The sequence below is a fragment of the Physeter macrocephalus genome, chromosome 5 (genome assembly GCF_002837175.3).
Source record: "Physeter macrocephalus isolate SW-GA chromosome 5, ASM283717v5, whole genome shotgun sequence".
In the NCBI taxonomy this organism is placed as follows: Eukaryota; Metazoa; Chordata; class Mammalia; order Artiodactyla; family Physeteridae; genus Physeter; species Physeter macrocephalus.
In genome coordinates, this window is record NC_041218.1 from 13,989,350 (window position 1) to 14,012,939 (window position 23,590).

The 23,590-nt window shown below is 46.4% G+C and overlaps 2 protein-coding genes across 7 annotated transcripts in view; one reads left to right on the forward strand and one right to left on the reverse strand.

Moving 5' to 3' along the window:
• Positions 1 to 1,845: 1,845 nt before the first annotated feature.
• RAB19 (RAB19, member RAS oncogene family) lies at positions 1,846 to 18,711 on the reverse strand. Its single transcript, XM_028489670.2, has 3 exons — positions 16,130 to 18,711; positions 14,030 to 14,213; positions 1,846 to 2,114 (listed from the first exon to the last, which is right to left on the reverse strand). The coding sequence occupies exons 1-3, from the start codon at positions 16,328 to 16,330 to the stop codon at positions 1,846 to 1,848; spliced, it is 654 nt and encodes a 217-aa protein (XP_028345471.1). The 5' UTR covers positions 16,331 to 18,711.
• Positions 18,712 to 22,490: 3,779 nt separating this feature from the next.
• Positions 22,491 to 23,590, forward strand: part of SLC37A3 (solute carrier family 37 member 3) — a 44,350-nt gene continuing 43,250 nt past the window's right edge. For 2 of the 6 annotated variants that reach the window (XM_055084794.1, XM_055084797.1), the window contains exons 1-2: positions 22,769 to 22,957; positions 23,116 to 23,238. The gene's annotated coding sequence lies outside the window, so the exon portion shown is untranslated. Of the gene's footprint in view, positions 22,568 to 22,694; positions 22,715 to 22,766; positions 22,958 to 23,115; positions 23,239 to 23,590 lie in introns of those variants that run through there. The other 4 variants (XM_055084796.1, XM_055084795.1, XM_028489671.1 and 1 more) reach the window with 4 other exon arrangements.

Sequence of the window (23,590 nt, forward strand, 5' to 3'; positions counted from 1 at the left end):
ACTGGGAGCACAGAGTCTTATCCACTGCGCCACCAGGGAAGTCCCTTCCTTCCCCTTCTTAGTGAGTGTCTGCCCACTGCCTCCTCTGAAAATTGCCCAGTGACTTGGTACAGGTGTATTCCTGATCTGCCTTGTGAACTCCTGCTTCTCATAACCCTTTCTTTAGAACAAGAATGTGTATGCGAAAAAAGGTTAATCTGCCTTGATGCATTTATTATTTCTGGCTTGTAATAGATTTCCCTCATGTTTTCAAAAGGTAGGTTGTTCGCTTCAAAAATAAATATATATTGCTGTGAATTAAAATGTAATTTATTCTCTGTGGTTACACTCCCATCCTCACCTAACCTCTGTATGGTAGTAGTTCTCAAGGTTTAGTGTGGGAAGAATCACCTGGCAAGCTTGGTGAAGTGTGGGTTTCTGGAAAGATTCAGTCAGTCAGCCATGGGTGTCAGGAATCCTAGACAAGCATCCCCTGGCCCCTGTCATAGGCGTGGTTGGGGAATTCCACTACAGAAGCATTGCTCTATTGTACTGTCCAATGGACATATGGTGTGAGCCACACATAATTTAAGATTTTCTAGTTGCCACGTTAAAAAAAGTAAAAAGAAACAGCTGAAATGTTAATATATATTTTACTAACCTAGAATGATATTAATCTAAAATATCCTTTTAACATATAATCAATATAAAAATTATTAGGAAGATACTTTACATTTTTTTTTTCGTAATAAGTCTTCAAATTCTAGTATGTATTTTACATTCAGAGCTCATCAAGTTCAAATTAGCCAATTTCAAGTACTCCGTCACACGTGGCTAGGGGCTATTTGTTTTGTGCTGGTCTCAGCCTACAGATAACGGTGCTACAGCTAGAAATGCCTGGTGGGGGGACTCACCTGCACCCTGGGTGCGCCCCGGACAGACATTTCCTCTTTCAGAGCTGATGTTGTGGCTGGACCAGCCCTTGCAGTTCTTATTAGGATTGTAAGACACCCTCAGCCGCAACCATCAGGGAGCTTTGCAGACACAAGGGTTATGACTCAGCTTCCAGAGGGTACACAGCACGCCCCGGCCATACAGCAAGGTCAGTACTGGTTTGATATTTGCCTATGAGCCAATTTAATTTCAATTCAGAAATGACTTTTGATCCAGCAGATAACTGGGTGTTTTGGAAAGCAATTGTAGGCATCTCGCTCATCCTAGGAGGGTGGTCCAATCAGCCCAACTCGGATAAAGTGAAATCTAATTCTCTCTCCATCACATGGCTCCTGACCATTTGGCAAGACCGTATTTATGGTCTTTAGGTCAAAAAGCTTTGCCCCCCAAACTAAGACCCGAGGTGTGAATGTCAGGGAGCAAAAGTTAACAGCATGTGGTTCGTCATTGCAGGCTTTTTCCCCATCTTCCCACGCCCGCACTGTTTTCAACCACTCTGCAATGTTCCAAACATCTTCTCTCCTCTCTTCTTTCCTTTTTCTATTTCTCTTTTCTTCTTTCCTTCACTACCCTCTTCTTCAAGTGAGAAGCAGAATTCAGTAGAAAACAGCTGAAGGGTTGGGGAGACACAAAAGGGAAAGATGAAAAGGAACAAATCTTGTCCTCCTACCGCTGGGCCTGGAGTCCTAGGAAAAGTCAAGAAAAACAGTGGTGTCCTCTATCCTCAGAGTCAGGGTTTCCCCCTCTGGTGTGAACTGAGCAAAAGGGTGGCCCCCGCCACGAGGCAGGCGGGAGTAGGATCAGCGCAAGTCCGCGCTGGGGTCCGAGGTCTACTCAGCAGACACGAGGCCGTCTGCTGCCCTTGGTTTCGGAGGTGGCCTCTGCTGGGTGCCACCGACCAGGGGAACATACTCAACAAGTGCACTGGCTCTTCTCCCGCGGCCCCGGGGCCGTGAGGACAGGACTGGAATCCAGGGGGAGGCTGCCCAGGGGGCCCTCCCCATACAAGGGCAGGCTGTGGCGGGCCATCAGCTCCCTGGCCATCAGCACGAAGACCTCGTCGATGTTCTTGGACTCCTTGGCAGATGTCTCCAAGACAGCCAGGAGGCCGTATTTCTCAGCCAGCGTGCAGGCATCCTCAAACAGAACGTGCCGTTTTTCCCACATGTCACATTTGTTCCCTGGGAGTGAGAGAGAAGCAAATATTCCGATGAGTAACTTAATCTGGTTTTTTAAAAGGTGAACTTGAAAAAGAACATTTTAGTTTAGCAATAATACGCACATGCATTTGTTCACAAATAGTTACTGATGGCAGATTTGCTGAAAATGAACCCAACGATGAATGGAAACAGAGCCACTATCTTTTTTTTTTTTAATTGAAGTACAGTTGATTTACAATGTTGTGTTAGTTTCTGGTATACAGCAAAGTGATTCATATATATATATATAAAATTTCAGACTTTTTCCATTATAGTTTATTACAAGATATTGAATATAGTTCCCTGTGCTGTACAGTAGGTCCTTGTTGGTTTTCTATTTTATGTTTAGTAGTGTATATCTGTTAATCCTAAACTCTTAATTTATCCTTCCCCCACCTTTCTCCTTTGGTAACCATAAGTTTGTTTTCTACATCTGTGAGTCTGGCTCTGTTTTGTAAATAAGTTCATTTGTATCATTTTTTTAGATTCCACGTATAAGTGATATCATATGATATTTGTCTTTGTCTGACTTACTTCATTCAGTGTAATCTCTAGGTCCATCCATGTTGCTGCAAATGGCATTATTTCATTCTTTTTTATGGCTGAGTAAAATTCCATCGTATATATGTGCCACATCTTCTTTATGCATTCATCTGTTGATGGACACTTAGATTGCTTCCATGTTTTGGTTATTGTAAACAGTGCTGCTATGAACATTGGGGTGCACGTATCTTTTCGACTCAGAGTATTCATGGAGCTGCTGTCTTAATTCACTGTCCTGTAAGAGCATTAAGAGCTGCTAGGAATGGGCTGGAGGTGTGTGTTTTATTGCCCAGGTCAGGTGGAGCCCCTGTATTTGGGGACCGTCATTCCTGTCAAGTGTGACAAGGTGAAGGCTGGGCTGGTGGCCCTCTCTGTCTTCTCTCTACTTGCTTCATATCTTTTTCCTCTTTTCACTCTTTTTTTTTCCCAAGTGACTGTAGAAATGGGGCCTGGTCTCACCGAGGAGACTGTGATAAGATTTGTTGGATTGAAGGCGTGGAGTGAATAGTGAAGGACAGAGCTATAATTTACATGCAATAAAATGCACAGACTTGAAGCAGACAGGTCAATGAGTTTTGACAAATGTCTATGTCCCATAACCGCCATCCCCCTCGAGACACAGAACATTTGCAATTCCCCCAGAAAGCTCGATGAGGGATTTTGCCATCACAGCCCAGGATTTACTGTAAGAGGAGAAGTACCCCATTTCTTTGCCTCCTCCTCCTCAATCCTACATTCATCTAATCACTGGACTTTGATCTCTCGGAGGCAGGAATCTAAGGCGAAATTACTTTGTCACCAGGTTTGTTTCACTAGACATCAAGATTTATTACAAAGCTACAGTAATTAAGATGGGCGAGACCAGTGTTTCTTTATTGTCCTAGACCCTAAAAAGACCCTAGATCTTTTTTCCCCCAATCACCCCTTCGCCTCTGAAAAACAGTAAAACTTCCTATTTGGAAAAAAAAATCTAGATTCACAGGAAATTGCACACACACACACACACACACACACACACACACACACACTCACTCTCTCTCTCTCTCTCTCTCTCTCTCTCTCTCTATATATATATATATATTCAGGGAGGTCCAGTGTACTCTTCACCCAGTTTCCCCCAATGGTAACCTCTTGCACAACTACAGTACAATATCAAAACCAGGAAATTGACACTAATACAACCCACAGAGCTTATTCAGATTTCACAAATTATACACACATTCCTTTGTGTTTATGTGTGTGTGTGTGTGCGTATATATGTGTGCAATTTGATCACATGTGTAGATTCCTACACCTACCAGTGCAGTCAAGATACAGAACAGTTCCATCACCACGAAGCGCTCACTGTGCTACCCTTTACAACCTCCCACCGGCTCTAATCCCTGACCCCTGGTAACTAATCTGTTCTCCATCTGTATAATTTTGTCATTTCAAGAATGTTATGTAGGGGCTTCCCGGGTAGCGCAGTGGTTAAGAATCCACCTGCCAATGCAGGTGACACAGGTTCAAGCCCTGGTCCAGGAAGATCCCACATGCCGTGGAACAACTAAGCCCGTGCGCCACAACTACTGAGCCTGTGCTCTAGAGCCCATGCTCCACAACAAGAGAAGCCACCGCAATGAGAGGCCCACGCACCACAATGAAGAGTAGCCCTAGCTCCCTGCAACTAGAGAAAGTCCACGTGCAGCAACAAAGACCCAATGCAGCAAAAATAAATAAATAATAAATAAATAAATTTATTTTTTAAAAAAAGAAGAATACAGTAGGTAGCCTTTGGAGATTGGCTTTTCTCAGCATAATTCTCGAGATCCATCAGAGTGATGTATGTATCAGTAGTTTCTTTTTTATTGCTGAGTCATGTTCCATGGTATGGATGTACCAGAGTTTGTTTAACTATCCACTGGTATGAAGGAAACTGAGTTGATTCTAGTTTTTTATTATTATGAATAGTGCTTCAGTGAACATTTGTGTACAGACCCTACAAAATTTGTGTACAGACCCTACAGATACACTGTATATCTGGCCCTTTGGAGGCCACAAACCACTGTAATATCTAAAATATTTTTGTCTTCCAAGAGAATGCATGAAATAGACCAGTAGAGTAGAATAAAAAGCTCAGAAACAAACTCACGAATATATGTACCCTTCACAGAAAGATGGTGCCACAGAGCAGTGGACAAGATTGCCTTTTTCGTCAATAGTACTGAGGCAATTGGATCTTTACATGAATAGTTACAAGTTTTTGGCCCAGACCTCTCACTGTACACCAGAATCAATGCTGGGTAGATTGCAGATCTAAATGTAAAAGTCATGATAAATTATAAACAAACAAATACAGCAAGCAAGGGTGGGTGGGAGGGAGACGCAAGAGGGAGGAGATATGGGGATATATGTATACGTATAGCTGATTCACTTTGTTATACAGCAGAAACTAACACACCATTGTAAAGCAATCATACTTCAATAAAGATGTTAAAAAAACAGGGCTTCCCTGGCGGCGCAGTGGTTGAGGGTCTGCCTGCTAATGCGGGGGACGCGGGTTCGAGCCCTGGTCTGGGGGGATCCCACATGCCGCGGAGCAACTGGGTCCGTGAGCCACAACTGCTGAGCCTGTGCGTCTGGAGCCTGTGTTCCACAACAAGACAGGCCGCGATAGTGAGAGGCCCGCACACCGCGATGAAGAGTGGCCCCTGCTTGCCACAGCTAGAGAGAGCCCTCGCGCAGAAGCGAAGACCCAACACAGCAAAACTAAATAAATAAATTAATAAACTCCTACCCCCAACATCTTCTTTAAAAAAAAAAAAAAGATGTTAAAAAAACAAAAAACAAATAAATACAGCAAGCAAGCTTCAAAAGATAATGTAAGGCTATGTTAATGATTTCAATTAGGGTAAATTTTCCTACATAGGATACAGGAAGCAATAATCATTAAGGAAAAGTTTGATGAATTGAAATATATTAAAATTAAAAATGTCTATTTATCAAAATACACCATCAGGAGAGTGAAGAGGAACTCAGAGTAAAAAAGTGAAAGATGAGGGACTTCCCTGGTGGTCCAGTGGTTAAGACTCTGAGCTTCCAATGCAGGGGGCGTGGGTTCGATTCCTGTTTGGGGAACTAAGATCCCACGTGCCGCACGGCGCGGCCAAAACATTAAAAAAATAAATAAATACAATTTAAAATAAATAAAAGTGAAAGATGTATTTGCAACACATGCAATTGACAAAGGGCTCAGAGCTCCTTCAAGAGAACTGCCTTCAGGAAGCATAGGTGACCCCAGCCCAGCTGCTCCCCCACTGTCCTCCGCCAGCTGGTTGGTGCAGAGGCCCCAGCACAGGGAGGCACTAACGCAGGCCCCTGCTGCAGAGACCAGGGTTCCATTCCTCTATCAGGCAGCTTTGGTTCAGGGCTGAATGAACCTTTCTTAGACACCACCTTCCTTCCTCCCTTCTCTCCTTCCCAGGGGCAGGTCTACCCCTCACAGCCATTTATCCCAATAAATCTCTTGCATGTCTATCAGATCCTGTCCTGACATCTTCCTGGAAGACCCGAACCAACACAGATTATTTCCAGAAAACATAAGGTACTTGTAGGGATCAATAAGAAAAAGACAAAACAACAGGTAGAAAAATGGGCATGAGAATTGAAAAGAGAATATCCAAATAGCTAACAAGTGTATGAAAAGGTGCTTGACCTCAACAATGAACAGGGACCTGCAAATAAAAAACGCTAGTGATATCACGACACACTTATCAGGATGGAAGAAATGAAAAGATCTGATAATAGCAAGTGCTGGTGAGGATGTAGAACAACCGGAACTTGCAGACCCTGCCGGCGGGAATATGGAGTCTGAGATGATCTTACTAGAATTGCAGGAATGTGCAGTTCTGCTCCCAGGTGTGTACGCAACAGAAACGTGTGCCCATGTGCATCAATAAATATAAACAAGGATGTTCAGAACAGCAATTTTCCTAATCGTCCCAAACTGAAAAAACTCAAATGTCTGTCACCAATAGAAGGAAGAGAGACTTTGCAAAGGAAGATTATACAAATCATGCAAAAGAATAGGTTACAGTTACATGCAACAATATGGATGAAACTCATAAACTCCATGTTGAGGCAAAGAAGCTTAGACATAAAAGATATTTGTGTCAGGACTTCCCTGGTGGCGCAGTGGTTAAGGCTCCGTGCTCCCAATGCAGGGGCCCGGGTTCGATCTCTGGTCTGGGAACTAGATCCCACATGCATGCCGCAACTAAGGAGCCCGCGCAACCAAATAAATATTTTTTAAAAAGATATTTGTATGACTCCACTTCTGTAGAGTTCAAAAACAATAGCAAAACAAAACTGCAGCATTTAGTGATGTGGGCTTAGGGGGTAAGATGATATTGAGAAGGAAGGGCGTGATCACTATGCAAAGCAGGTTGTGTTTACCTTGGGGGGAGGAGAGGGAGTAATTGGGAGGGGCATGAAGGGGACACTGAAGGGAGGGTGCTGGCCATATTCTTTTTTGACCTGAGGAGGAGAGTGTTTACACGGATTTGTGATAAATCCGTGCTGATGTACTTCTCTTTAAACATGTCCCAATAAAAAGAATTGGGAAAAAAAATACTTTCTCATAGTGACCGTCACTAACCTGCTCATTGACAAAGCTAGACTTAGATCATAATTATCCCCAACTAAGGTTAAATCCAAGCATTTTTTCAGTGGACATTTACCCCTTCTGGTACTGTGGTAGGCTGAAAAATGGTCCCAAAGGTACCAGGTTCTAATCCTTGGAAACTGTAACCATTACCTTATTTGGAAAAATGGTATTTGCAGACGTGATTAAGTTAAGGACCTTGAGATGGGAGTGGGGCATGGGGAGAGGAAGATATCTTGGATTAGCTAGGTGGGCCCCAAACATGATCATGTACAGTATCCTTATAAGAGCCGGGTAGAGGGAGACTTGAGTACAAACATTGAGGATGTGAAGATGGGAGACACTGGAGTGTTATGGCCACAAACCAAAGAATGATGGCAGCCATCAGAAGCTAGCGAGGCAAGGAACAGTCTCTTCCCAGAGCCTCCAGAGGGAGCATGGCCCTGCTGACACCTTGATTTCGGCCCAGTGATACTGAGTTCAGATTTCTGGCATCCGCAACTGAGATCAGATTTCTGTTGTTTTAAGCCGCTCTGTTTATGGTAATTAGTTACGGCAGCCACCGGAAACGTTCAGGTACTACCTTCAAGAGAACTACATGCATTTGTATAGCTAGTGAGGTTGAAGCCGGGGGCAAAGCCCTGCTTCTTGGTTGGTGGGGGAAGGGATGCTGTGGAAGTAGGAATCCCTGAGCCCAGAGTCTGGTCTCCTGCTCTGCATTCCTCACTTTGATCTATGGGGTTCTGGGCCGGGTTGCATTTATAATCTGCTTCTCCCAGCTGCCCCATCACCACAGCAGATTAATAGCCCTGACTGTCTGCTGTGCAGCGTCCCCAAAGCTGGTGGCTGCACACCTCAGGATGGACCCGGACACCTGGTGGAAGGGAAAGAAACTGTGTGCTTGCTACATGGAATCCAAGTCCTTGCTTGCTAAGTGCTCTGTGTTGGGCACCCAGAGAGATATGGGAAGGGGTCTTCATCTTGTCAGGGAGGCATGAGAGACACACAGACAATTAAATAGCTCTACAAGCATTTACCAGGCAGAGACAGCTCAGGAAATACTCTATACTAAGGACCAGGTGAGTGGTGTGAATTATTAGCAGTACAGACGTACAATCCCTTATCTGCCTTCCCCAAATCCGAAACACTCCAAAACTCCTAAGTTTTTTGGTAATTCATCTGACAGTAAAATCTGCCCTCAACTGGCCATTTGAAGTTTTTATTCAACCTGATTTGTACGACTATTCATACATTTCACTGCATAAATATTAATGCATTTGACCACAGGGCATTGGCCCAGACCCTTAGGGTATTATGTGACATAGAATGCACCCTTCTAAGATCTGCCAAATTCTAAACTGTGAAATCTTGTGTTCTAAGAACTTTTTGCTGAGAGACTGTGGACCTTTAAATATAACAGGGGTTTAAGTGGAAAGTTTGCCCGAGATCCTAAGGGGACAAATAGCAGATGCCAAAGAATGTTAAGAGACAGAACAGCCACATAACCTACAAAAGGAAGTTGGCTCCCAAACCCTTACTCTGAGGGAGTAAGAAGAGTTAAGAAGTTAGAAACAGAGCAGAGGGGGATGAGAAAAAGATAAGAAGCAGCCATCTCCAGGGGGAAAGCAGGGCACCTTGTGAATGATGTTCAGGAATTTGTGCATTATCTTGGGGGTGATGGGGACACCTAAGGTTTTAAACAGAGAGACAGGGGCTTCCCTGGTGGCGCAGTGATTAAGAATCCGCCTGCCAATTCAGGGGACACGGTTTCGAGCCCTGGGCCGGGAAGATCCCACATGCTGTGGAGCAACTAAGCCCGTGCGCCACAACTACTGAGCCCGCGCTCTAGAGCCCACGAGCTGCAGCTACTGAGCCCGTGTGCCACAATTACTGAAGCTCACGCACCTAGACCCCATGCTCTGCAACAAGAGAAGCCACGGCAATGAGAAGCCCGCGCACCACAACGAAGAGTAGCCCCCGCTCGCCTCAACTCGAGAAAGTCCGCGTGCAGCAACGAAGACCCAATGCAGCCAAAAATAAATAAATAAAAATAAAATAAAATAAATTTTTAAAAATAAGTAAACAGAGGGACATTACTGAGGAGCTGGGTTCCCTGTGAATGGCTGGAGGGGAAGGAACAGGACAAATCAACGCACAGTCGTCTCTTTGATTTTGTATGGTGGTGACATGGCCTCTAGGGACTGGGGTAAACTTTTGAGAGAGAAAGAGCCATTTGTGTGAAGAACCATGGAGACAGAATAGAAAATATGGTGAAAGGGGCAGGGACACTTCTGTGAGGAACAGCACAGTTGGCTATCCCAGATTAAGGCGAGGAGGCCACGGACAGTAAACAGGAAGACCCGTGTTGTCAGCCCTTGGGATTGGATGCGTCATAAGAGGGAACACTGATCATCTTTGGGGGCGTTTCTAGAACCAGTTAAGAAGTGGGGCAGAGATATTTGTTACAACAGACAGACGAGGGAGTAAGTATCAAGCAAAAGTTGTGAGAATCGTGGAAATCCCACCACATCTTGGCATTTGTTCCCCTACTCTGCCCCACCTGTTTCTGCAGTAGGGGGAGGAGGAGTAAAGGACAGTGCCGGTGGGGGGCGGGGCCAGCAAGGGGCGGGGCCAGCAAGGGAGGAGAAGGCGGCGGTGGAGAAGAGGTGAGGCCTTCCAAAGACAGCCCAGAGGGGATGGCTGGGCAGGGTGGCTTTGCATGGCAGCTTTCAAGGTTCTTCTGCTTCAGCGTTTCCTGGGAAGCCTGTGAATTTAATGGAAGAGGGATCCAACCCACCTTCCTGGGTAACCGCCAGTGAAATTAGGACTGCGTGGTTCCGCTCAGCGAGATGCAAGGGATTCACACCCAAGCTTCCCTTTCCTGGGAGCTACTATTGGTGGGGTTCCTACCTTCCCTGCCGGCTCAGCTATGTCCCCCCTCTCCGGGGGATGCCCTCTGAGCCCCTCATTCAGCAGGGCAGGACAGCTTCCCTGGATTGAGGTCTCAGCACTGTGCTAAGTGCTTTATATGTTACCTTGTTTAATCCTTTCAATTCAACAATACCTTTGAGGCAGGTACCAGTTTTATAGATGAGTAAGTAGAAATGTAGAGAGAGGGATGAGACCAAGTTCAGACAGGAAGGACAGAGAGGGATATTTGAACCCAAATCTGTCTGACTGCAAAGTCCAGGCACTGGAGTGGACGAGACACTGCCTCAACCAGAGCTTCAGGGGGCCTCCGGGGCGACTGTCGGCCTGACCAGCTACTGGAAAGTGGTTGGACAGGAACTGAACCAGCGGGGCTCCGATTCAAATCCTGCCTCACCTGTCAGTAGGTAACTCAGCTGAGCTCCTTGGCAGGGTACTTAACCTCCAGAGGCCTCGGTTTCCTCAGCTGGGAGACGAGGATGGTCGTCTCTGCTTCTCAGGATGGTTGTGAGGATTAAATGAAGGGACCCAGGGGCAGACTCAGAGTGGAGTTTAGTAAATGTCACCTGTCGTCAGGTCTTCTTGTCGCCCCTCCTGGTCCTCACACTTCAGGAGCAGCTGTTGTGAAGGGTGTCAGAAACCTTGGCCAGTGTCCGTCTCGGTGCTTCGAAGAAGTGGTTATTGAGGAAGAAATACGGCTCTGTTGGGGTCAGTGTTTATTTTTATAACTCTGAACTCTGCCTTTTTCTTTTCTTTTTTTAAAAAATAGATTTATTGATTTATTGATTTACTGATTTTTGGCTGCATTGGGTCTTCGTTGCTGCGCACAGGCTTTCTCTAGTTGCGGCGAGCGGGGGCTACTCTTTGTTGCAGTGCGCGGGCTTCTCATTGCAGTGGCTTCTCTTTGTTGTTGAGCATGGGTCTAGGTGCGCGGGCTTCAGTAGTTGTGGTTCACGGGCTCTAGAGCGCAGGCTCAGTAGTTGTGGCGCACGGTCTTAGTTGCTCCGTGGCATGTGGTTAAAAAATAAATTTATTTATTTATTTGTGGCTGCGCTGGGTCTTTGTTGCTGCATGCAGGCTTTCTCTAGTGTTCTTTATATCTGATGTCAAATCAAAAAAGTTTCTGGTCCCAGAGGGGACCTTTGGCTGAGAAGTAACAAGAGAGAGGAGGCAGCTCACTCTTCTCCAAAAAGACAAGTCGCCCTCCATGTGGAAGATGCTTCCCAGTCTCACTAATCTCTCCTGGTTTCTGCCATGAGGGAAGAGACACAGCCCCTCTGAAAAATGGGGCTAAGTTTGAGGCGCATTTTCTTTGGCAGCTGGCCGTGGATAGGGAGCTTTTGATCTGATGCAGCACGAAGGAACGAGCCCCGTCTAGGCTCTTGGAATGACTTTGATTCTTAAGTTACAAGAAGCAGAATGAGTTACAAAGCAGCATTCTCTTCAAGGCCGTGCATATGATAGGGGCTAGACTGTGACTTAAAACAGCAAAGAAAGGGAAAACATGGTTCTAGAATAACAAGTCCTTTTTGGAATCGCAATGGTAATAATAAATGGGCTAGATGTGCCAACGATGTGTGCCAGTGACCTCTTCTGTGGACCGTCTGCAGCCCGGCTACGCTTCCTGTCACTGCCTCCCCCCCTCGGGGCCCAGCTGCTTGGTCCAGGCCGGGCACCTTACCCCAGGCCTGCCCGCCGTGAGGTTGGCCAGCAGCTTGGGCCAGGCTTTGCCATGAGAAAGTGGAATGGGGAGGGACTTCTCTGATGGTCCAGTGGTTAAGACTCCGCGCTCCCAATGCAGGGGGCCTGGGTTGGATTACCTGGTCAGGGAACTAGATCCCGCGTGCGTGCCGCAACTGAAAGATGCTGTGTGCTGCAACTAAGACCCGGCGCAGCCGAATACATAAATAAATAAATATTTTTTTTAAATTAAGTATTAAAAAAAAAAAGGAATGAGGCAATGGGATTTCCTTTCTGAGGAATGTGAGCTAGAGGGTATGAGAGAATGAGGGATTTTGTGGCAGGAGCAGGCTGGGGTTGATGCTTTGAGGAACCCAGGAGGGAGTATTCAGGGGGAGAGAGTGCTGCAGGCCCACAGTATCCTGAATGTAAGAAGCAGCTCTGAGAGAAGACATAGATACACAGTGGTGGAGGAGGCTGGTACACAGAGCCCAGCCCTGAGAGGAGGGTCCCAACTTCCTGCTTGCGATGGGTGGCCTGGCTCCACTGTGTCTCCCGCTCTGGCTGGGCTTGACTGCTGGGCTGGGTTTTCCTAGGTCCCAGGGACTTGTACCCTCACCATAAGCACCCCACCCCATTGTTTAAGGAATACAGAGGAGTTAGTTCCCTCAAACAAACGAACCTTCTAGAAACAAATCCCACACCCGTTATGAAGCACCTACTATGTGCCAGGCACTGTCAAGCGATGTATACACATTGTCTCATCACATCTTTACAACAACCCTAGTGAATACTGATTGCATATTATAGATGAGGAAACTAAGGCTCAGAAGGTAACTTACCACACAGCTAGGATATGCCTGTCCATGGATAAATAATCCACTAAACATGGTATGTTTAGCTCTCAATCCCACAGCAGCTGTCTAGACCTGTGCTCTGCAAACTTTAATTTGCATATGAATCTCTCTAGGATCCTGTTAAAACGAAGATTCAGATTCAGTAGGTCTGGAATGGGGCCTGAGATGGGGCACTTTTAACAAACCCCAACGTGATGGTGATGCTGTGGCTTTTTAGGGCAGTGAAAATACTCTCTATGATATCATCATGGTGGATACTTGTCATTAGACATTTGTCCAAACCCATAGAAAGTACAACACCAAGAATGAGCCATAATGTAAACTATGAAGTTCAGATGACTATGATGTGTCAATGTAGGTTCATCCTTTGTAACAAATGGACCACATTGGTAGGAGATGTTGATATGGGAGAGGCTATGCGTGTGTGAGTACAGGGGGCATATGGGAAATCTCCGTACCTTCCCAATTTTGCTGAGAACCTTAAAAACTGCTCTGAAAAAATAAGTCTTAATACAAAAAAAAAAAAAAAAAAGAAACCTAAAACCAAAAACGCCAGTGATTCTGATGCTGCTGGTCCGTGGACCACACTTTGAGTAGCAAGAACCTAAACGAACTTGCCAAAATTAAGCAGCCACTTGGTAAACATTAGTGTCCTTAGGAGGGGCACTGCTTGGAAAGCTAATACTATAGGGAAGTGACAGCACGTTACCCGTTTCTGAATGCACAGTGTGACGGCACGTATTTCAAGCTGTGAGTTCACTTTGTATAGTTGAAGTTGCGGTTAATTTTGATGTTGGCTTGTTAAGATTTGCTTAGCGTCTTAGCAGGTGTGAGAAGTCATCCAAGAGTGCTGTGAGTCAGTCATCTGAGTGGCTCCGCCGGGGATTAAGAGCCAACTGACGCGGTGAAGCTCAGACTACAGAATACTTCCTGTGTAGTCTGTACAGACGTGTGTCGAATCAGCCAGGGTGTACCTTCATCTAGAGGTCTGGCCCCATCTCAGGTTTTTGCAGTGAGAAACTCTAGGGTGGGGCCCTGGAATCTGCATTCTTAACAAGTTCAAGCCACCCCACTCTCATGCTCAAGTGAACCTGATGGGAATTTCTGGCCCTGATGTTTTCTGAGGTCCCATCCGCCACGTGCACTTTTATGGCTTCCTGTTCCACTGCCATTGGAAACACAGAAAAAGCTGAGCATAGGGGGCGGCGGGCAGTCAAGGAAAGCGAAACACTTTGAAATCGACCTACCAATCAGCATGATGACCAAGTTTGCCGCCCCGTATTTCTCTATCTCGTGAATCCAGTGAGGAACAGACTCGAACGTGGACCGCCGGGTGAGGTCGTAGGCAATGATGGCCGCGTGGGCACTGCGGTAGTAGCTTTGGGTGATGGTCCGGAAGCGCTCCTGGCCTGCGGTGTCCCACACCTGCATCTGGAGAAGGGCAGGAAAGGGGGTCCGCATCAGGAGTTCCCACCCCGATGGGAACTTGCTTGCCTAAGTCGTTCCCTGGGTCTCAGTTCTAGAGATCCAAATTCAGGAGGTCTGGGGTAGGGCCCAGGAATCTGGTTTTTTTTCAGTTGCTCCCCAGGGTAACCTGGATGTGCTTTCAGGTTGGGGGCCACCACCTAAGGTGCCCTTCAGTGGGAGAGGCAGATCCAATGTCCTAAGGTCTGGTGTTTTTTTGCCTTCCTACCATACTCATCCCTTCGTCCAGATGTTGAGCTTTATCTTTTGAGTCTGTCCACTGATGTTAATGCCTGAAAAGGTGATAGCATTGGCTGAACTGTTTTGATTTTAAAGGACCATTCGGCTGTTCATGTTTAGAAGTGTTATCATAATACTACCTTCCCAATTACTGTCCCAGGCAGTGGCGTCAATTTATACCCCCTCCAACAATGTCTGAAGGTACCTGTTTCTTCATACTCACATTATTTATAAAATTTATTTTTTAAAGAAAGTTTGCAAACTTACACAAAACTAGAGAGAATAAAACAGTGAACCCTCATATATCCATATAATTATCAAGATTTTGCCACTCTTGCTTCATGGAGCCATTTCTGTTGATTTCTTTGACGTATTATTTTAAAGAGAATCCCAGACTTCATGTCATTTCATGCCTACTCCCATCAATGTACATTCCGAATAAAAATGGACATTTTCTTATATAACCATAACACCATTATCACTGCTAATAAACTTTTCAATAACTCCTTAGTATCATCTAATACTCAGATCATATTAAAATTTCCCGATTGGCTCCAAATGTCTTTTATTTTTTAGAAATTGCACTTTTGTTTGATTTAATTTAAAAAAATTTTTTAGCTGCACGGTGCGGCACGTGAGATCTTAGTTCCTGGACCAGGGATCAAATCTGCGCCCGCCCCTTACCCGCCCATAAAGCAGAAACTAACACACCATTGTAAAGCAATTATACGCCAATAAAGATGCTTAATAAATAAATAAATAAATAAATAACTTAAAAAACAAAACAAAACCAAAAAAACCTGTGCCCCCTGCATTGGTAGCGTGGAGTCTTAAACGCCAATAAAGATGCTTAATAAATAAATAAATAAATAACTTAAAAAACAAAACAAAACCAAAAAAACCTGTGCCCCCTGCATTGGTAGCGTGGAGTCTTAACCACTGGCTTGCCAGGGGAGTCCCTCCAAAATGTCTTTTTACTATTGTGTTTGTTTAATAAGGATCCCACGCAAAATCCATTTATTACATTTTCACCAACACTTTTTGATCTTTTTTGATCAAATGGGTAAATGATATTATCTCACTTATTTTAATTTCATTTCTTTAATTATGAGTAACAATGGGCACCTTTACTTTTTCACATAAATGTATGAGCCATCTCATTATATAACATCTGTGAAGTAGCTGTTTTGTCTAATCTGTGAAGTGCCTACTTTTTGTATTTGGTTGTTGGTCTTTTCTTCGATATTTATCAGAGCTCTTTTCACATCAGAGAAATTAGCTCTCTGTCAGTTCCATATTTGCAAATGTTTCTTTCCAGTTTGTCCCTCATCTTTGACTTTGTTTAGGGTATTTTTGAGCAAGTAGAAATTTGACCTTTATATGATCATATAGAAGAGTATTAATTTGACCTTTAAATAGTTAGATGGAGCAATATTTTCCCTTATGGCTTCTGGGTTCTTGTCTTACTTTAAAGCCTGATTTCTCTGTTCCTCAATGACAAAAATAAATACTCCCATGGTTTTTTTTTCCTGGTATTTGAATGGTTTCATATTTTATATTTAAATCTTTCACTCCTCAGGCATGTGTTTCGGGGTTAGGAACCATGGCTGAAAGAGGCAGACCCACCCCTGTCCCCCTCTGACCTTCACTTTCTTGCCGTTGATCTCCAGGGCACGCACAGTGAAGTCCACCCCGATGGTGTTCTGCTGCGTCTCGGCGTAGACCCCGGATGTGAAATGCCGCACCACACACGTCTTCCCCACGTTCGAATCCCCGATGAGGATAATCTTGAACAAATAGTCAAAGTTCTCCTCCGCTGCCCTGGCTGAGCTGGAGAATTGCATGGCTCTTGCCACCTAGAACAGATCGAGGAAGAAAAGAAGGAATTCAGTCTCTCTTTAGTGCAGCCGTCCTCAACCTTTTCGGCACCAGGTTTCGTGGAAGACAATTTTTACTCGGACGGGGTGCGGGGCACCCCAGGATGGTTCAGGAGGCAAGGCGAGCGATGGCGAGCGGCAGGTGAAGCTTCGCTCACTCGCCTGCCGCTCACCTCCCGCTGTGTGGCCCGGTTCCTAACAGGACCGGTACTGGTCCACAGCCCGGGGGTTGGGAACCCCTGTGTTAGTGACCAGCTACCAGGGGCCGGGAACTCTTCTTGGCACTCGGGATTCAGCACAGGACAAGACAGAGGGAGGTCACTGTTTTCCTAGCACTGCCGTCCTCGTGGGAGAAGGATGTTAATTACTGGTCAGGTAAGAGGGAGCTGCCTGCACAAACCCCACCTGTCCTAGGTGAGTTAACATTACTTTAGGGGTGACGTTGGAATGAAGAGGTTCTACAGCTGTTCTCTGCTGGGCCCAGTACACGGTCAGCACTCTCAGATGACAGCATTGACTGGGACGTCCCTGGCAGTCCAGGGGTTAAGATGCCATGCTTCCAGTGCTTCCACTGCAGGGGCTGGTGGGTTTGATCCCTGGTCCGGGAACTGAGATCCACATGCCTCGGGGCCCAGCAGGAGTGTTTTACCTGCCAGTCATCAGGTGGGAGACATGTCTAGCTGTCAGCCCATCTGCATGTCACACGGGAGGAAGACAAATTGCTGGAAGACTGAATGGCCCGGCAGCCAGCAGCAGGGCATCAACGAGACCTGACACACAAGTCAGTTTCGGGAAGAGTCACATAGCCCTTTTCTTCTGGTTGGCACCTGCTTTTTCTTGTGCTGGAAATGATGATTCTGAGAATATTCAAACTGAAAACTGTGGGGAATTCCCTGGCAGTCCAGTGGTTAGGACTCTGCGCTTTCACTGTCAAGGGCCTGGTTTCAATCCCTGTTTGGAGAGCTAAGATCCCACGAGCCTCGAGGTGCAACAACACAAAACAAAACCAACAAAAAAACCCTGTGGTTCGAAGGTTTTGTGCCATACTCTACCATAGGCTGGAAAAGAAAGTTTCTCATGACAGTGTCTCCCAAACGAACTGATTATCAGAATTACCTGGGAAGATAATTAAATATATATATATTCCTGGAGCCCATCTTAGGTCTGCTAAATAGATTTAAAAACATGCACACACTCCCAGGTGATTTCGAGGACTCTCTAGCCTTGGGAAGTGTTGACCGACACAATCACCCACCTGAAACTTTATTACCACCTTCAGCATCTCTGCTTAAATCTCCACAACATCTCAGATCACAAGGAGCTCACTACCTCCTGAAAAAATCTATGTTGTGTGCACAGCTCTAACTTACATGGGGTTGAAATCTATCTCCCTGAGGTCTCCATCTGTGGAGACCTCAGCATCTCTGCTTAAATCTCTGCTTAAATCTCCACAACATCTCAGATCACAAGGAGCTCACTACCTCCTGAAAAAATCTATGTTGTGTGCACAGCTCTAACTTACATGGGGTTGAAATCTATCTCCCCGAGGTCTCCATCTGTGGACCCTCATGCTACATCAGGACTCCTGTTCCACATGACAGCAGATTCCTACTCCACAGCCCAGCAGATATTTGGAGCAGCAACCATGTCCCCTCATGGCACATATACCCGGGCCGTTCAACTGTTCTTCAGTTGTGTTGGGTCTCCTCGTCAGATGTCTCTTAAAAATACAGGAAACCTTATTTCATTTGATGACGAAATTTGATGTGCTGCAAATTGTTCCTGCCTATGACACCCTTCTTCATTTCCCCCAGTTTTAGTTTTTGGTTTTCTCAGAAGTCATAGAAAAGGACAAGTCTGTATCATCACACAAATTAAAATCTGTACGTAAAAACCGCGAGTTTTAAACAGATGGAGGATCCTACACTTCTCTTGGACTCCTCTGAAATCACTACGGCTAAATGATCCAGCAGACACGAGACATAATCAAACAACTCTTCTCCGGGCTTTTCAAGTAAAGAAAGCCATTCCACTTCCGGTGTCTTATCCCTGTAATTTGAGCTGAAATCTTACTTCCATGCCCCACCCCCCCCACCAGGTAAGTCCTCAGGGTTTTCACAAAAGCCCCCTTCACCTCAGCCAACATGCCCTGCAAGGAGAAACAAGCGATGTCCACCCTCCAACACCCTCCATCCTGCATCCTGTAACCTGCACCTGTTGCTTACCTGTCTGGCTCTCTCACCTCTGCCAGTAGGTAATGTTTGCTCTTTCTCCTGGTTTTCCTTTTGGTCCTCCGTGCCCCTTCTTCCTCCTGTCTCGAGGTGTGGTGGGAACTGTAGTTCTGTCCCCAGGTGTCAGGTTTGGTGGCCTGAGAAAGTGAAAGGAAAGTGTCAACCCTCCCTCCCTCCGCCTCCCCCTCCCTCCCCATCCGGAGGAGCTGCCATTGGGTACAAGGCACGGGGTGAGGCCACACTAGGTCACCTTTCCTCGGCTTCTTAGCATCACATTTTATCCAGCAAACCCCAAATGAAAAGGACTAGCCTGCTGCCTCAGCCAACACCTACGGAGCCGCCCTGTTCTTTCTTTCAGCTCACATTCTCTTAGGAGGCCCTTACCCCCAATTTTTCCTGGTGTCCCCTGTTTGGCTGGGGTGGGAGTGGCTAGTTGAAGGACAGCAACTTAAAGGAGGATACAGATCTGGGTTTTGAGTCATTTAACTGTTTTGTGGACTTGAATAACCTTTTCTCAGGAGCCACTGAGAGAAAGGAGGTGATCCAAAGATAAGATTAAAAAACGAAAACAACTTTGAATTTGCAGGGCAAGAAGGAGCTGAAAAAAAGTTTCCTTCCCCCCACAAAGCGTACCCCAGAACCAAGATTAATTTCTAGGAAGACCTGGCGTTCGTCAGTCCCTGATGCTGGCAGGAGAAGCGTAGAGCTGAGGTGAATCTTCCTTTTTATTTTTTCCCCACAGAGTCTGGAAGAGTCACTGCTTCTAGCATGGGGACCAGATCAGCTCCACTCTGTGGAATGTGCTGAGCAGGCAGTTAAGCTATAGGCACAACATGCAAAACAGAAACATCCCGATCGATAAAATATTAAACTGGTGTAGTGTTTTCAAACTGTGGGCTGAGACCCGTTAATGAGTCATGAAGTCAAATTTAGTGGGTTGTAACCAGCGTTTTTACAGAAAAGATTAGGAAACCAATTCCGAATGCATTCCATGGAGTGAGAGTATTGTCGCATGAGCTGTTTGGATCAGTTGTGAACAGGCACGTGTGTGCTGGGGGTGATGTAAGATGTATTTCTTACTGTGGGTTGAGGCCTAGCACTGAAATAGAGGACAATTTATTCACTACTCAAGAACATTTCTCCAGAAAACCTGTAAATGATGATTTATCTTACCCCAAATTCCATTTACACATCACTTTCAGGAACCTCTCTTTTGGGGAGGATACACCCGGTGTTGGCAGGTAGAGCAAGAAAACAAAAGACACTGCCAAATACTGCTGGTGCATACCGTGCTTTGTTGTGTTTTTAAAAAATTTTTATTTTATTTATTTTTTTGCCCGTGCCATGCAGCATACAGGCTCCTAGTTCGCATTGAGCATGCGGGATCTTAGTTCCCTGATGAGGGATTGAACCCATGCCCCCAGCAATGGAAGTGTGGAGTCCTAACCACTGGACTACCAGGGAAGGCCCTGCAGACTGTGCTCTGAAAGCCACAGTCATGCGTATGCAGCTTGAAAATGAAATGTAGGTCAAGATCCACGACAAATGTATGGGCGGGGGCAGGAAATAAAACCCGTGAGATTGTGTCAGTGAGGTTAGGTGTCAAAATGTTTTCTTCTTCTGGTAATGATTACTGATAAAGAAAAAAAGACAAAAAAAACCCCAAACCAAAAAACCCCAGCTGACTCAGACTTCGCACTTGGAGAGCAAGTAGAATTCGAACGGTAAAATGCCCGAATGGTTATGGACGTCGAGGAGAGATGCTGCTTTTCCCTACCCCGACCCTCTCCACCAATGCTGACTATAAGTGCAAAGAGCAGAACTTGGGTTATGGGGAAGAAGGCATTCTTTTTTTTTGCGGAGCACAGGCTCCGGACGCGCAGGCTCAGCGGCCATGGCTCACGGGCCCAGCCTCTCTGCGGCATGTGGGATCGTCCCGGACCGGACCGGGGCACGAACCCGTGTCCCCTGCATCGGCAGGCGGACTCAACCACTGCGCCACCAGGCAAGTCCCACGAAGCAGGCATTCTTGACCTGGGTGGTGGTGATGCAGGTCATATACTTATACACACACACATACATATGTGCATATACACACATATATTTCACAATATATATAATTTACCATTTTAACCATTTTTAAGTGTATCATCCAGTGGTCTTAAATATATTCACATTGTTGTGCAGCCATCACCACCATCCGTCTCCAGATCTTTTTCATCATCTCCAACTGAAACTCTATATCCTGTTAAACAATAACTCCCATTTCCCCTTCCCCCCAGCCCTTGGTAACCATTATTCTACTTTCTGGCTCAATAAATTTGATTATCCTAGGTACCGCATACAAGTGGAATCATACAGTAAGTGTCCTTTTGTGTCTGGCTTATCTCACTTAGTTTAATGTTTTCAGGGTTCATCCATGTTGTAGCATGTGTCATAATTTCATTCCTTTAAAGTTGAATAATTGTCCACAATTTGTTTTTTACAATAAATGTGAAACGCCTGGTCTGGTTGATTTATGGTTGCTCCCCATAATATCACATTTCCCCAGCCACACCCTCTGATGACTGGAAACAAAACTACCCCTGCCTTGTGTAAAGGCAAATACAAATTAAAGGTAAGAGACATAATTCTCCTTGTTGAAAATAAGGGAAGAGGACCCCCCCTCCCTCCTTTTTCTTTCAAAATTTCTGTCCTTTTCGAATATATGTATATCTTTATAATGGCTAAATAACCTCTGCCAGTCTCACAACTCTGGAATGTTTCCACCAGGACCTGGGAGCCATCTTTTGAAATTCAAACATCCAGGGAGCTATTGCCCCTAACTCCCAGTTCCTGTGGCAGGATGGGAGGCTAACTTCCGTGGGTGCCTTGCTCCAATTTGCAAAACCATCTCCTGTCCTAAAGGTGTGAGAAGTTTGTTTGTGTAAAGGTGTGAGAAGTTCTCTGGATACGCCAACTCAGGTGGTCTCCCCAGTGACGGTGATAAAGTTAGGAGAACTATTTGTGACATATGTTCCAGTCAAGTCCTCTCACTTGAGAAGTAGTGATTATCTGAGAACTTGCCTGGAGTGGGCAGTGTCTGCCTGGCAATGTAAGGGGGAGATTCCTTTCTTCCTTTGCTACCTCTTAGCACGTTGCCTGTGATGTGTGTCACAGTCTGGTTCAAAGCGTATTCAATAATAAAACTTTTCTAATCTGATATCTTTGTGGACAGATTTTCTGGGTTGAAAGACTTAATTTTTTGTTTTGTTTTTTTCCCCTAGCAGTTGAAAGACAGCCCAGGAGGGCAAAAGACCCTTGTTCAGAGTCGTGTGTTGTGAGGCCTTCAGTTTTTGCTTGAGGCTGCCAGGATCTTAACACTCATTTATTTGTTTGGGTGATGGGGGTGGGAAGTACAACAGTGAATTATACCGACAGACTAATAACCCTGTCCTTATGGGCAACTGTATTTAATTCAACAAAAATTTAAAGCTTACGCCCTCATGGCAGGTCAGTAGCACACCTAGCAGCGCGTTTCTTTCTCTCAAAACAAAATGCAGAATAAAGGTTTTTTGAAAAAAAGATGATTTATATATACATCATTTCTTCCCAGATTATATCTTCTCTCTCCCGCACTGCTTCTTTCCTAACAGTCCTGGCCGGTGTCCGTCCCTCCGACCCCCACTTCCCCCTCGGAGCTGCCGGGTCCACCCAGGCCTCCGCGGCGTCTGGAAGCCGACACTCCCCCTCCCCTCCCCTCTCCCCTCCCCTCCCCTCCCCCTCCCGCCTCCACTCCCTGCCCAGTGGCCCTCAGGTAAAGCCGCGCGGTCGGACTACAACTCCCAGCATGCCGCGGGCACCGACGGGTCACGTGAGTGCCCGGAAACCCTGGCCGCGGCGGCGCCGGTGAGGTGGCGGCGGGAGTGGCAAGCTTGCGGGCGCGGCGGAGCGAGACGGCCGGCCGGAGCGCAACTACTATTGCGGCACTTGGGTGCGCGAGCGGCGGCGCGCCGGGCCCGAGCCGAGAAGGGCCGGAACCCGGTTTGGGGTGGGGGTGGGGCGTGCCGCAGGCGAGGGCAGGTCCGAGGAGCTTCCAGGCGACGAGGGGACGGGGCGGAGAGGCAGAAGGTGGCGGCCGGTGGGTGTGGCGCCGCGGGCAAGGCCGGCCACCCCTCGTTCCCTCCACGCTGGGCCTGGCTCCTCGGCGCCCAGGTGCTCCGGGACCTGGCGGGGCCGGCGAGTACCGTAGTGGAGGGGAGCGGGAGGATCGGTAGGGCCTCCGGGGAGAGCCGGCGGCCGGGCCCCACGCCAGCGCGGTGGCAGGGGCGCCTGTGCAAGAAAAGGGTTTGTCGTCTAGACCGGGTGAAAGGGTACCTCACAGGTAGGGCGGGCAGGCTTTTGGAGAGGGTGTAGTGAGGCCACAGAGGGAGAAGGGTCTTAGTGGAATAACTGGGCTTTGCTTTTTGGTAACTACCACGGTCTCGGGCAGGAATTTATCTGATCGCTTTTTCGTCATTAACTCAGTATTCTTGTTTGCAGAATGTGGTCTGTTTATTCTCACTTCTCACGGGATTATGGGAACGTGTCCACAGGGTTTTTGGTGTTTCCAGAAACTAGGCGATCTCCTCATAACTGACTGAAAGGATTTAGGGAGTTCCTGGGGTGAGCAAAATATGATTCTTAATGGCCACCTTCTTTCTTCAGCGTCTTGAGGCTTGAATTCTTTTTTTTCCCCATTTGTTGAATGTTTGCTGTATGCCAGGCACTGTACTTACTTAATTAATTTTGGCTGCGTTGGGTCTTTTTAAAAAAATTATTTATTTATTTTTGGCTGCGTTGGGTCTTCATTGATGCGTGCGGGCTTGTCTCTAGTTGTGGCGAGTGGGGGCTACTCTTCGTTGCGGTGCGCGGGCTTCTCATTGCATTGGCTTCTCTGGTTGCAGAGCACGGGCTCTAGAGCGCAGGCTCAGTAGTTGTGGCGCACGGGCTTAGTTGCTCTGTGGCATGTGGGATC